At 42.3% G+C, this 13,389-nt stretch overlaps 1 protein-coding gene across 1 annotated transcript; it reads right to left on the bottom strand.

Moving 5' to 3' along the window:
- Positions 1 to 6,831: 6,831 nt before the first annotated feature.
- Positions 6,832 to 12,268, bottom strand: LOC141172945 (IgGFc-binding protein-like). The gene is made up of 4 exons (XM_073657561.1): positions 11,233 to 12,268; positions 11,117 to 11,146; positions 9,921 to 9,973; positions 6,832 to 7,197 (listed from the first exon to the last, which is right to left on the bottom strand). The coding sequence occupies exons 1-3, from the start codon at positions 12,212 to 12,214 to the stop codon at positions 9,945 to 9,947; spliced, it is 1,041 nt and encodes a 346-aa protein (XP_073513662.1). The 5' UTR covers positions 12,215 to 12,268; the 3' UTR covers positions 6,832 to 7,197; positions 9,921 to 9,944.
- Between the last annotated feature and the right edge of the window lie 1,121 nt (positions 12,269 to 13,389).

The following is a 13,389-nucleotide window of genomic DNA, read 5'->3' as shown; positions in this document are numbered from 1 at the left end:
TTGTATTTAGCTCGGTGAAAGGACTGGCATAGAGGGAAACCTTATCTACCCTGGGTGTTATTTCTCCCAGGAAGTCCTCTAATGCAGCTTGTTGCAGAAGCAATGGCAGCCCGTCCAACATCAACTCGCACTTGTCGGTGGTGCTTTGACATACACATATCTTTCTTTGCGCATTTAATTTCATGAATACAGAGTTGGACAATGGCCTGATCTGCAATGCGGTTTAAGAAATAACATGCATAAGCATGTCTGATCCACATTAAAAAAGCAGCCATACAGTGTCCGGGAACCTTCCTCCACACTTTTGTTAGCCAGGGCTGCTTCTCAGCAGGGTTGGATGCGCCCACCAGAGAAGCGGAGACTCCTCCGGTGGGCCCTGGCTTCTCCTTCAGGAGAGTTCATAGTGCCGAGGTGAGGCCATGATGATGATAGAGGCCACCATCTGCTTAGTTTTCTGTTACTTGGAATGCAAGCGCAAGTATGCAGCCAGCCAGCCACCTACCCACCCACAGGCTGCAACACTAATCTGACAGATTTCTGGGCAGTGGCTTGCACTTGAAATGTGGCCTTTTAGGCTCGAGGAGGCGGAAGCTGTCCACAATCCATACTCGGTCCCCAGCCGCCATTATTTTTCCCGGTATCGTCTCCGCCTTCCACAAGCATGGGTCCCACAACATTACCCGTGCCCTCCCCAGTGCACTTACTGGGAAGGACCACCAACCCACAAACACGTGGACAGGTGAATGTGGCCAGGGATGGTATGGAGCCAGTCCACAGCTTTTTTTGCTGACAGTTGTATTTAGCTCGGTGAAAGGAATGGCATAGAGGGAAACCGTATCTACTCTGGGTGACATTTCTCCGTCACCAAGTTCCGCCCATTGTCACACACGACCATGCCTGGCTGTATGTTCAGCGGTGAGAGCCACAGATCAGGCTGCTGTGTTACAGCTTTCAACAACTCTGCAGCGCTGGGCGGTTTGTCAATTAAGCATTAAGCATGTTATCTTCAGCACAGCCTGTTGCCGCTTGGCCAAGGCAGTGCTGCAGTGCTGTCAGCTTGTGACTGATGTGGTCATTTCGGAGATGGAGGCTGAAGACGAGGAGGGGGCTGAGAAGGATGAGGTGCAGGAGCTGTAGATCGTGGGGGCAACCTTGATTGACCTAGGGCCCGCAATCCTTGGCGTCGGGAGGACGTGTTCCATCCCAAGGTCCGGCTGGGTCCCGGCTTCCACTATGTTAACCCAGTGTGCTGTCAGCGAGAAGTACCGTCGCTGCCCACAAGCACTTGCCAACGTGTCCGTGGTTAGGTGGACTTTCCCGGTAACTGCGTTGTTGAGGGCACGGCTAATGTTTTGGGACATGTGTTGGTGTAATGCAGGGACGGCACACCGGGAGAAATAGTGGGGACCAAGTACCCAGGGACGGCCGTCGCCATCAGGTTGCGGAATGCTTCCGTCTCCTTGAGCCTAAAAGGTAACATTTTGAGTGCAAGCAGTTGTGAAATGTGAGAATTTAGTAGTGTGGCCTGTGGGGCATTGGCTGCATATTTGCATTTGCGTTCCAAGGACTGGGTTATGGACAACTGAACGCTGCGCTAGGACAAGGACATGGACGTGCTTCCTGATGCTGCTACTTGAGAGTGCGCAACGACAGGTGCAGGGCAGGAAGCATCTTCGCATGCACCATGGACAGAGGATTGGCTTGCATGCACAACAGCAGCAGAAGCAATGGTGCCACCTGCAGACACTGTTCCTGGACCCTGCGGTTCGGCCCACAAAGTCAGGTGCTTTGCTGCCATGTGCCTGACCATGCTGGTAGTAGTTAGGCTGATCGTTTTGCCCCCCCTGCTGATGTTGGCCTGACATATGGTGCAAATGGCCTTTTTGGAGTTATCGGCAGAGTCTTTAAAAAACAACCAGACTCGGGAAGACCTAACAGTTGTACTGGCAACTTCCTTTGTGTTGGTGTTACGGGGAACAGTTGCCTGCCTTCTGTCTGCGGCCACCACACTGCTTATTCCTGCCTGTTGGGGTGCTCTGCCTCCCTCCCCCTGTGTGCTGCTGTCCTCGCTCTGCATGTCCTTCTGCCAGGCTGGGTCAGTTACTATTTCATCCACCACCTCGTCTTCCACTTCCGCACCCTGGTCCTCCTCCTGACTTTCTGGAAATTGTGTCTCATCATCGTCCACCTCTTGTGACATTTTCCCACCGTGACCTTCATGTGACCGTGGCTTCTCCAATGTTTGGGCATTGCTACACGCGATCTCCTCTTGCCCCGCTTCAAGTGGACCGGGCGAGAGCTCCGAATCCATAAATGGAAACGTGAACATCTCTTCAGAGTGTCCAAGTGTGGGATCAGTTGTCTCCGGGCACTCGGCATGGTGGGAGGAAGGAGAACCAGGGTGAGGAATATGCTGTCCAGACTCATGGCTACTGAGACTTGACCGTATGGAAGACAGGGTGGTGGTGGTGGTGGTGGCTAAGTGACTGGAAGCATTATCCGCTATCCAACCAACAACCTTTTGACACTGCTCTGGGTTCAATAGTGGTGTGCTGCTGTCCCTTAGGAATTGGGACAGGAAGGTCGGGTGAGAAGATGTGGGTGTTTGTTGTGGCACAATTTCAGCTTGCCCACGGCCTTGTCCTCGGCTTCTGCATGCACCATCAACATGGATCACTCCCGTGTGCATGATTTGAGACTGTTTGACAGCTTTATTACATGTGAGGAATGTCTATTTCTTACACATTCCTCACATGTATTAAAGCTGTCAAACAGTCTCAAATCATGCACACGGGAGTGATTCAAACATATCACCGAGCACGCTGTAAATACTCGGTGCTCGACCAAGCATACTCGGCGAAAGGGTTACTAAAACATACTTGCTCATCACTAACTGTGACGAGCACAGCGGCACCAGGTCTGATATAGACCTGATGACGCTGTGCGGCCATCCAATCACTGTAATGCCACAACCACCATGGCTGCGGCATTACAATGAGTGACAGGCAATCCCTGCATGTTGATTGGCACTCTAAAGAGCGCAAAACATGCAGGGAGAAGACCCGAGCTCCCGCCGAGCAACCTCAGAAATACTCGGCGAGCGCCGAGCATCTCGAGCAGTGAGATGCTGGGGCGAGCACCGAGCAGTAGCGAGCATGCTTGCTTATCACTAACTGTCACATCTCCACCAGGACCTGCTCCCGCGATGTCTTCTTTTGCCGCCAGGTGCCACCATATTCATTCTATGAGCAGTGCTGGTGATTGAAGAGATGTTGGAACCAGAAGCTCTGGAGGGCGCAGGCTCTGTCCAGCCATTTAGGTTAGGGTAGCTGGGACCTGCAGTGCTGTCCAATCTGACAGTGTGGGTGTGTACTGTCCAGCTGGAGTTATCATCTCATGCTCCAGTCAATTGGAGGGCACCACAGCCTATTTAAGCTTCCAGTTAACTTTTTGAAAATGCTAGATGTAGTCTTTTGCTCCTCTGGTTTAGTCCTGCCTGTTAAGCTCCTTGTAGTATTAGTATTCCTTGTTTTGACCTCAGCCTGTGTTTCTGACTATTCTTACGTATTCTGATTTTGTACTTTTCCTTCCCTCTTGGTTCTGACCCGGCTACCTAACCACTCCTGCAGCCTGCACCACCGAACAGCAGCTTATGCCATGGCCACAGCTCAGGGCCCCTGTTTAAGTCCAGATCTCTGTACAGGGATTAAAGGGTGAAGGTCGTGTAATCTGATAAGCAAAGTGGCTTACAATAATCCTGTCCGTGGTAGCCATGTTAGAGGAGCCAGGTGACCATTAACAGAACATCATTACAGACAACTTGTGGAAGTTGCTGGATACCCAGAACAAAGAAAGAAAATAAAAGATGGAAAGAGGAAGATATGGGATTAGACCCAGGATACATGGGAAATTCAGCCTCAATGCCGCATAGAGGAGCTGACTGGGTCTCTTAGGACCCTGCAATTCCTGCTTCATCCCTAAATGCAACAATCACATGATCACTGTGTCCAAAGGAGGAAGTACTGGCAGTCCTTTCTAATTTGTATACACAGCACATGTACAGCATTGTGTTCACAGAGGCCTGGAAGTCAAATGTGATAATAAAACATGTTTACCTTATCTGTGGAGGAGGGGGTTTGGCTCTGTCTGAATGCTGGCTCTCCTCCTTCACAGCTGCACAATAACCTACAAACTGCTTACTCTGCATTGACATTTTAGAATGTCATTTCAGAGTCAATTGTGGACTGCCCTTTATGTTTAAAGACAATAAGTGGTCCAGTAGTAGTTAAGAAATTTTGCGTTGGCTTGCTGTTCGCTTCAGCATGAGGAATGGAAAAAAAATGTGCAACCGTGCATTGGAGTTTTTGTCCAATGTTTAATGGCTTCCTCTCCCTCTCTACTGCAAACTGTGATGTCCTCTCACTATCCAGATTCACATTAGTGTGGCTGCTGCAATCCCTGCCTATACTTTTATACAGGCTAAGATAGTCTCTCTTGATTGACTATTCAATGCCATGTGATGTGATAGCTTCAAGGCATTATGGGAAATTTTGAGGTCATGTGAGCCTTCTCTGGCTGATGCAATATTTTACAATTTTTTTTTAGCAATTCACATGAATTAAATCACAAATAGCTCAACTTCACCAGGTTCAGCAAATTTCCTAAAATTCAAAACTAATTTGATTCGTCTTGAATGAATTTGTCCATTTCTACTCTACACTTGGTTGGATGATAGCTACTTAGACGTGGCTGAATAATAGCTATATAAAATGTATGTATAAAAATTACATTGCAGGTCAGTTTAGAAACAGAAATTTTCTTCATTATGTGATTTGTATAAATCTCACTCACTGTATTCTGCAGCGGAACATCTGAGGCATTTCTGTTATGTGTGAATGTATCCTAAGGCAGACCTGGGCAAAGTGCCGCCTGTGGACCGAGACAGCCGAAGGGCTGAAACAGTAGCCCAGGGGCTGCACCACGCCCACCATCCATCCACACCGATGCTCGCTGTCACCGCTCTCCGAGTCCTCTGGTTGAAGACAGCAGTGAATATATTGGTGGATTACGGTGCCGCTGGCTTAATCTTTCACCAATCAGCATGTGAGCCAGCAGTCATGATGACGGCATTTTATCGCATCAGCTTTGTACTGAGAGGAGTCAGTGCATCAGAGAGAGTACAGGCTGAGTGCTGGGGGGACGGGGACAAGGTGAGTATGTGTTGTTGTTTTTTTTTTTCATGTGTATGGAATATGTGTATGTATATAGAGGGCTCACCCTATTTATAGGAGGCTATGTGGGGCTTGTAATGAACATAATGGGACTATGTGGAGCACAAGGTGTATAGAAGAGGCTATGTGGGACACATACTGTATATAAGAAGTTATGTGTGGCAAATTTTGTATATAAGAGGCTATGTGGGGACTCATGCTCTATATAGGAGGTTAAATGGGGCTCATACTGTATAGAAGAAACTATGTGGGCACATGATGTATACACTGTAAGAGTCTATGTGGGGCACATGCTGTATATAAGAGGATATGTGGGGCTCATGCTGTATATAGGAGACTATGTGGGGCACATGCTGTATATAAAAGACTATGTGGGGGCTCATGCTGTATATAGGAGAGCTATGTGGTGCACATACTGTATATAAGAGGCTGTGTGGGGCACATACTGTATATAAGAGGCTATGTGGGGCACATACTGTATATAAGAGGCTATGTAGGGCACATACTGTATATAAGAAACTATGTGTGCACATGCTGCATACACTGTAAGAGGCTATGTGGGAAAATGCAGTATATAAGAGGATATGTGGGGCTCATTCTGTTTATAGGGGGTTATGTGGGGCTCATACTGTATATAGGGGGTTATGTGGGACACATGCTATATCTAAGAGGCTAAGTGGGGCACATGCTGTATAAGAGGCTATGTGAGGCTCATAATGTATATAAGAGGATATGTAGAGCACATACTGCATATAGGGGCTTATGTGGAGCACATACTGTATATAAGAAGCTATGTGAAGCACATGCTGTATATAAGAGGCTATGTGAGGCATATGCTGTATATCAGAGACTATGTGGGGGCCATGCTGTATATACTGTAAGAGGCTATGTGGGGCAAATGCTGTATATTGGAGGCTATGTGAGGCACATCCTGTATATAGAGAGCTGTGTGGGAGCTCATATTGTATATAGGAGGCTATTTGAGGGCTCATTCTGTATATAGGAGGCTAAATGAGGGCTTATGCTGTATATAGGAGACTTTGTGGGGGCTCATACTGTATATAGGAGGCTAAATGGGGGCTTATGCTGTATATAGGAGGCTATGTGGGAGCTCATAATGTATATAGGAGGCTATGTGGGGGCTCATACTGTATATAGGAGGCTATGTGGGGGCTCATACTGTATATAGGGGGCTATGTGGGAGCTCTTACATTATATAGGGGACTGTGTGTGGGCTCATACGGTATATAGGGGGATGTTAACAGCATACTTAATTCTACTCAATATTAAGTCATACAATTAACATTAATATAAAATAATTATAATTAATATGTAAATATTAATATTGAGCATAATTAATTTTCGCCTATTGATTCGGCCTCCACAACAGTCACTTCCGCTCATGTGGCCCCCTGGGAAAATTAATTGGCCACCCCTGCCCTAAGGGGTTCACAAATGATAAGCAGCCCACACCCACCTTACTCGAATCCACCCCCAACTCCATGTTATTTCATAGTCAGCGTCTGGTACTGTCATGTATAGCGCAGTCCATAACAGCATCGCCTCCTAGTGGTGGAAGTAATTACTGCACACAACACAATTCTGCTGGATGATTTATTACTGTATAAGCACATTATAATATTTACTGCATCCGTCACCGTACATTATAATAATTCATTACAGTTATCATTATTATTATCCTGAAAATGAAAATCTCACTTCAAGGTCCAATCAGATGTTTGCATTAATCAGTTTCACCTATTGAGCCATTGATGCAAATTATAAAGAAAGTAAAGATCATTTTTTATATTATTTTTTTTTAAAGTAAATTTCATTAAGTGAATATAGAAGACCCTCGAATTTCTGTGCGCTGTTTATTTCAGGTGACAACTTTCCTCCAATATCTTGGTCTCTTCCAGGAATCTCAGTAGCTCAGATTATTAGATGTAATTTATCGGCACAGAACCTGCGGGACAGAGAAGATCATTAATGGTACAAAACATCACTAAAAAGGTTAGAAATTGGATAGATAGATAGATAGATAATGTATTTTTACAGTTAGCACACATATATAAGATACACACCTGCTCATACATTACAAGCATTTACACATTGCACATGCACATACACAGTACAGACAGGCTCACAGCCATATATAAGATATGCACATACACAAGTCAAGCATGCACAGACTTGTTTAAACTAGACAAACTTTTTTTGTTTCATTTATTCTTAATTGTAACAACCATAACTTTTACACGGAAGCCTCACTATATGAAGTATTTTTCTCTATTTATTGCAAGACAAGCTGCCATGTTTTAGGGGCCATTTTCCATGTATCCAGCCATTACATTTATTTTTTTTTTAATTCACTTAATAAAAAGGAAAAAAAACAATCACACCATTCACCAATCACCATAAAGAAACGATTCACTCTATTACACATTTTGTCATAGATGCAGAGATACTAAATGTCCATTTTATTTATGGATTTGTGATGTTTATTTTTCAAAAGTGTTTAAAGAATGTGATTATCGTATTTATTCTTCATTGTTTGTTAGTAATTTTTTAGTAAACATAAGGCTTTGATTTTTATTTTACTACTTGTACAATTATATAGAGATGTACCAGTATATAGAGATGTATCTGCATGTACCAGTACAATATGCCTGTTAAGAAGAAGAATACAGCTTAGATCCTTAGGCAGAGAAAATCCTTCTGTCATTAGTAAATCCTCCTGCGCATCACAGGAGGATTTACTAATGACAGAAGGATTCGCATTCACAGGAGGATTCACTAATGGCGCAAGGATTTTCTCTTCCTAAGGATCAAAGCAGTATTCTTCTTCTTAACAGGCATATTGTACTGGTACATGCAGATACATCTCTATATAATTGTACAAGTAGTAAAATAAAAATCAAAGCCTTATGTTTACTAAAAAATTACTAACAAACAATGAAGAAGTTTCTGCCTGCCATGCTCCAGGTTGTTGTGAATTTGAATGTTTGAAAAAGAAAACAAAAGTTCACGAAAAGGTGAAATAACTCAGTCTTAAACTGGTTAAGAAACTTTTACACAGGGAGGACAATCAACTGTACAAAAGTTTGTTTCCAATCATTGTCCAACATACAGTAAATGTGTCTGAAGATACAAGAAAGAGTTTATCAATTTGTCATTGATAGTATCCTTGATGACTTTAAAATCAACAGATGGCAGCAGATCTCTACATGTAAAGAGCAGATGAGCAGCCAGTAAAAGGGTCAGATGTATGAGGAGGGAGGTGACAAAAAATATAATTCTTACATGATATTAAACCAGAGACAAGCAACTAAGGATGGAGTAGTTGGTGCTAATATACAAGTTTGTTATTTTCAGTTACTTCAAATATTTGTTCATTATTTTGGGATATATAAAGTGTAAATGTGAATTACCATTATATTCAGGTACCAAACTCTCAGGGGCAGGAATAACAAAAGTAAAAAATGGTCAAAACAAGTCCAAAAACCAGACACAAAAGACGTGAAATACTGACATACACACCTTTTATACCCCAATACCACTGACCCATAAACATTGAGTACCCAAAGGTTAGGAGACTGAAAGGCCTTATATAGAGATGAGCAATAAATTAGAGCGGAATTTAATTCTACTTAAATTTTACAAAAATTGCCAAAATGCAGATTTTTTGTAATTTGCTTCTGGGTGGATTCAACGAGATGGCGGCCGCTTGCCAACATGTTTCTAAACCATAAAAGGCCACCAAAACTTCATCACTCACCTCTCTGCTCCTCACCATAAACCATCAGGTCCTTGTCACATCTTCAGATCGCCACCGCTTGCATTGAAGTACTTGGGTCTCCCACGCTGGGCTGGGACTTCCGGGATTTGAGTAGGAAAAGGAGATTTCTGAACATGTTGTAACATACAACTTGACATTTTGACACCATGATCTTTCACATGCTTGTGCAGAAACCTCTCGGGTCTAATCAAACCCGGAAGTCTTGGCCCAGTCTGAAGAGACCTTGGAATTCTGTTCAAGCGGTGGCAATCTGAAGATGAGAAGAGTGGTGAGGTGAGAATAAGGATTTTCTTTATTTTTTTACATATTACATTTATTATGCTCTGGGGTCTGGAGAGAGAACTCGAGCATAACAAGGGACATTGAATTCAAACTTCTAGGGAAAATCCGGGCAAACAGGCAAACTCGAATTTTGCCTGATCTGCTCATCTCTAGTGTTGTGGGATGTTGCGTGGTGTTGGAGCTGAAGCCTCCACCATAACTATATTCTGACCACAAATATTTGGATTCAGGGAACGCCTTCCAAATTCTGACATCAAAGATGTCACTAATCCAAGTGGCCAGAATTTAGAGGGAATGTCCACCCTGAACATCGTTTTGCTTTCAGAGCCCCTTTCTGACGGGTGACAATTTATCAAGGGGGCTCAAAGCCGCGTCTTCTCCGTACAGCAGGCGCTGGCTGTGTTATACAGCTGACATCTGCCCACAAATGCTGGGATTGAGGATAATTACGATCAAAGCTGTTTAACCCCTTATATGTCACAGGATGAACCATGTGCAAATCCAAACAGGACAAAGAGAGGTGGTGACCTATTTACATTGTAAAAATATTTTTTTTTTTACAGAAAGAATTATTTTAACATTACATTACTATAGTTTCATAGACTTACTAGTTCCCACCACTCCTGCGCTTCCTAGTCAAGCCCAAATTGTAGATCAATTCCTAAAAAAAAAAAAAAAAATGTTTCAACCCCTGAAGCAACTAAGGATTATCATCAGATTTATAATAATTTCATTTTCTCAGTACAACCAATATAACAAGAGGTTTGAATCTTTCTTCCTTTTTTCTCTTTCCTGTATTTACTGTATGGATGATTCATTTTATATTGCGTTCGATAGATAGGACTCTATGAATGTGGAAACACCAAACATGTCTTTTTCCTTTTTTCATTTATTTATTTTCGTTATGTTGATTTTTTTCTTTCCTGAATTTACTATATGGGTAATTATTTTGATATTTTATTTAGTCTTAGTTTTATATATTTTATATTTTGATATTTTTTGTTTGTTTATTTTTAAATTAGGGAAAAGGGGGCAATTTAAACTTTTATATTGTTAATATAGTTTTAAATTATTTTTTTTACACTTTTTTTATATTAGTTTTTTAGTCCTTTAAATGGATATAATCTGTGGTATTTTGGTAATTTGTTCTATATACTGATATATATACTACATATACTATATATATACTGTATATATATATATATATATATATATTTCTATATAGTGATAAACTATGGTACTGCAGTATATAGTTGAAATGAAGTGTTTCACAGGAGTAGCATAATGGTAGTGACGGGGACCTTCAGCATGTCGTCAGCTGCCATGACACCATCGGCACACTACATTTTTGGCCTCTAGGCTCTCAAAATTATTAATCCCTGGCACAGATTAGCACATGTATTCGAGTAGAATTGGAAATTTGAGCAAAAATTAAAATTTTACAAAAATCTGAATTTGCCAAAGTGCGGTGATCTGTACAAAAGTTCATTCCCAATCATTGTCCAATATAGATATGACCATCTATCCAACGACAAACAAGAGCTGATTGGTTTGTCATTGATTGTATCCTTCATGAAGACTTTAAAATCATCAGATTTCTGTGTAAAGAAGGGACGAGCTGCCGACAACAGAGTCAGATGTTTGGAGATGGGGAAACAAAAAAGAAGATAATTGTTACGTGATGGAAACCAGAGACAATCAACTTGCGGTATCGGAGCTCGTTGTGGACTATTTAGTTGGTGTTAATTTACAAGTAATTTTCTTATCACTTGCTACAAATATTTCTTGTGTAGATGTGAATTACCAATTGAGTCCGGTAGCAGACACTCCGAAGCTGGAAAGAAAAAGTCAAAATAGTCAAAACATGTCCAAAAGCCAGAAATAATAGATGTGATATACTGAAGACTACGACATACGCACCTTGTATTCCCGGTGCCACTGTCCCATACGCCATGTCTGCTGAGTGCCCAATAGTTAGAAGACCGAAAGGTGCTGTGAGATTTTCTATTGTGTTGGAACTGAAGCCTCCACCATAACTATATTCTGACCAGACGTACTCGGAGTTAGGGAATGACTTCCATTTTGCATTTTGTAGAGGTTTCTCATTCAATAAGAATCCAGGCACACTTGAGGCTTTCGCTATAATAATGGCTAAATTATTGTCAAACTCCTTCTGCCCAATGAGGTTGTAAGTATGGAAGAACAATCCAGTATCTGGGATTTTGGTTAGGAAAGATCCGAAGGGTTTGCCTTTAAAATTTCCACTGAAGCCATAAAGGAAGACCTGAATTCCCTCTGTGCTTTGGAAGAATAAGGGCTTGGACGCAGAAACCTTAAACTTCTTCAGTTTTCCTGCTTCTAAGTTCATCGTCAGCTTTTCTTCACCTGACTGGTACTCCAGATAGGTGGATTTAGACGCCAAGACATAAACTAGGCTGTCACTAGAGAAGGAGGGGGCTGAGACATAGTAGAACTTTCCCCAATTCTCTTCAGGCAGGAGCTGCTCATAAACGAGGCTGCAATCTCCGATACCAGGAGCACATGAATGGCCAGATTGGACGGCCACGGGATATTGAGAGGTCACACTGGTTCCAGAGAGGTCATCTGGACTCTGCAACTGCAGGGACTGGAAAGGCTGTAGGACCACAGTCATGGTGTCACCCTTATTGTAATCCTTCCCGTTGTAGTGTACTTTTCCGCTGAGGACTAAGATAAGTGTAGTTTCATTTTTATGAGCAATAACAGCCAACGCTGCATACTGTTTTGAAGGTTCATCGATCGGGGTGATTATGTTGTATTTAGTTCCCCACTGATCAACTGGGTAATGCAAAGCAACATCTCCGCTAGTTCCTTCAAAGTTATAGGACATCACGTTGATGACATTATTGGCTGTAATGATCATGCTACTGGAAGATAGCACTGAACCTGTAATCTCCTGGGGATTTGGGAACTGGATTGTCACAGGTTCTTCATTAACTATGGCCTCCTTCTTGTAATGAGAATTATTTATAGACCTAGATGCCAAGGTGGAATGTGAAGGTCTCCTAGGAATTATGATTTTCGAATCCAGGTTGACTGGTTTGCCTAATGAGTCCTGAGAAAACACCATAACAAATCTTCCTCTTCTGGTGTCCCCGCCTATAAATAAAACCTGGAGTTAGATATTCGGTGTCATTTTTCACTGTATAATATTATTTTGAATCTAAATTGGTCAACGAAGCAAAGAAAGTCTGATGCCATAGACTTCACTAATCCAAAAGGCACAGTGGCGGGCGGACACAGGCAAAAGAAGGCCCCTGCGCAAAATGACCGACCAATATTTTTAAAATTATTATTATTATTTGCCTTTTCTATCTTCATTTAGATTTTTATAGTAACATGTCTTTTACATTACAAAACTAAACTTTTGTAGACTTACATTGCTGCTGCCCTGCTGTTCCTTTGACTCCCAGCAGTAGTCCAGTTCCTAAGAGAACAAATGACTTAATCGTCCTCAAAGTTTTCAGTTTTATTGATAAATTAACAATAGATACATTTTACACAGATTTATTTTAAGTAGGTTCAATGTCTTTGACTCCTCCACAGGATACAGCGCCTTGAAAAAGTCTTCATACCACGTAAACTTTTCCATAGTTTTTCACATTAAACTCACAATCTTAAATGTATTTTATTGGGATTTTATGTGATATAACAAAAGTAGCAAGTATTTGTGACGCGTAAAGGAAATGATATGAGGTTTACAATATATTTTAAAAATATAGATCTGAACATTGTGTGGTGCATTTGTATTCATCCTTAGTCCGTACTTTGTAGGACCACCTTTCTCTGCAATAACTGCTGCAGTCTTTTGGGGTCTGTCTCTCCAGCTTTCTCTGCACTCTTTTGGGGTCTGTCTCTCCAGCTTTCACTTAAATTTTTTGGGGTCTGTCTATCCACCTTTCTCTGCAGTCTTTTGGGGTCTGTCTCTCCACCTTTCTCTGCAGTCTTTTGGGGTCTGTCTCTCCAGCTTTCTCTGTTGCAGTCTTTTGGGGTCTGTCTCTCGCACCTTTCTCTGCAGTCTTTTGGGGTCTGTCTCTC

Source organism: Phyllobates terribilis, unplaced genomic scaffold (assembly GCF_046119375.1).
Source record: "Phyllobates terribilis strain yellow unplaced genomic scaffold, ASM4611937v1 Scaffold_12__6_contigs__length_324123572, whole genome shotgun sequence".
In the NCBI taxonomy this organism is placed as follows: domain Eukaryota; kingdom Metazoa; phylum Chordata; class Amphibia; order Anura; family Dendrobatidae; genus Phyllobates; species Phyllobates terribilis.
Note: the sequence above shows the minus strand (reverse complement) of the source record. Positions and strands in the feature narration are given on the sequence as shown.

What these genes read in the sequence shown, in the direction of transcription:
- LOC141172945 (XM_073657561.1), bottom strand. Translation starts at nt 12,214, where the DNA reads ATGATCATTACAGCCAATAATGTCATCAACGTGATGTCCTATAACTTT. An exon ending in AGTGGCACCGGGAATACAAG is followed by an intron (nt 11,147 to 11,232) that starts GTGCGTATGTCG and finishes TTTTCTTTCCAG; the next exon opens with CTTCGGAGTGTCTGCTACCG. An exon ending in TCTGCTACCGGACTCAATTG is followed by an intron (nt 9,974 to 11,116) that starts GTAATTCACATC and finishes TTTTTTTTTTAG; the next exon opens with GAATTGATCTACAATTTGGG.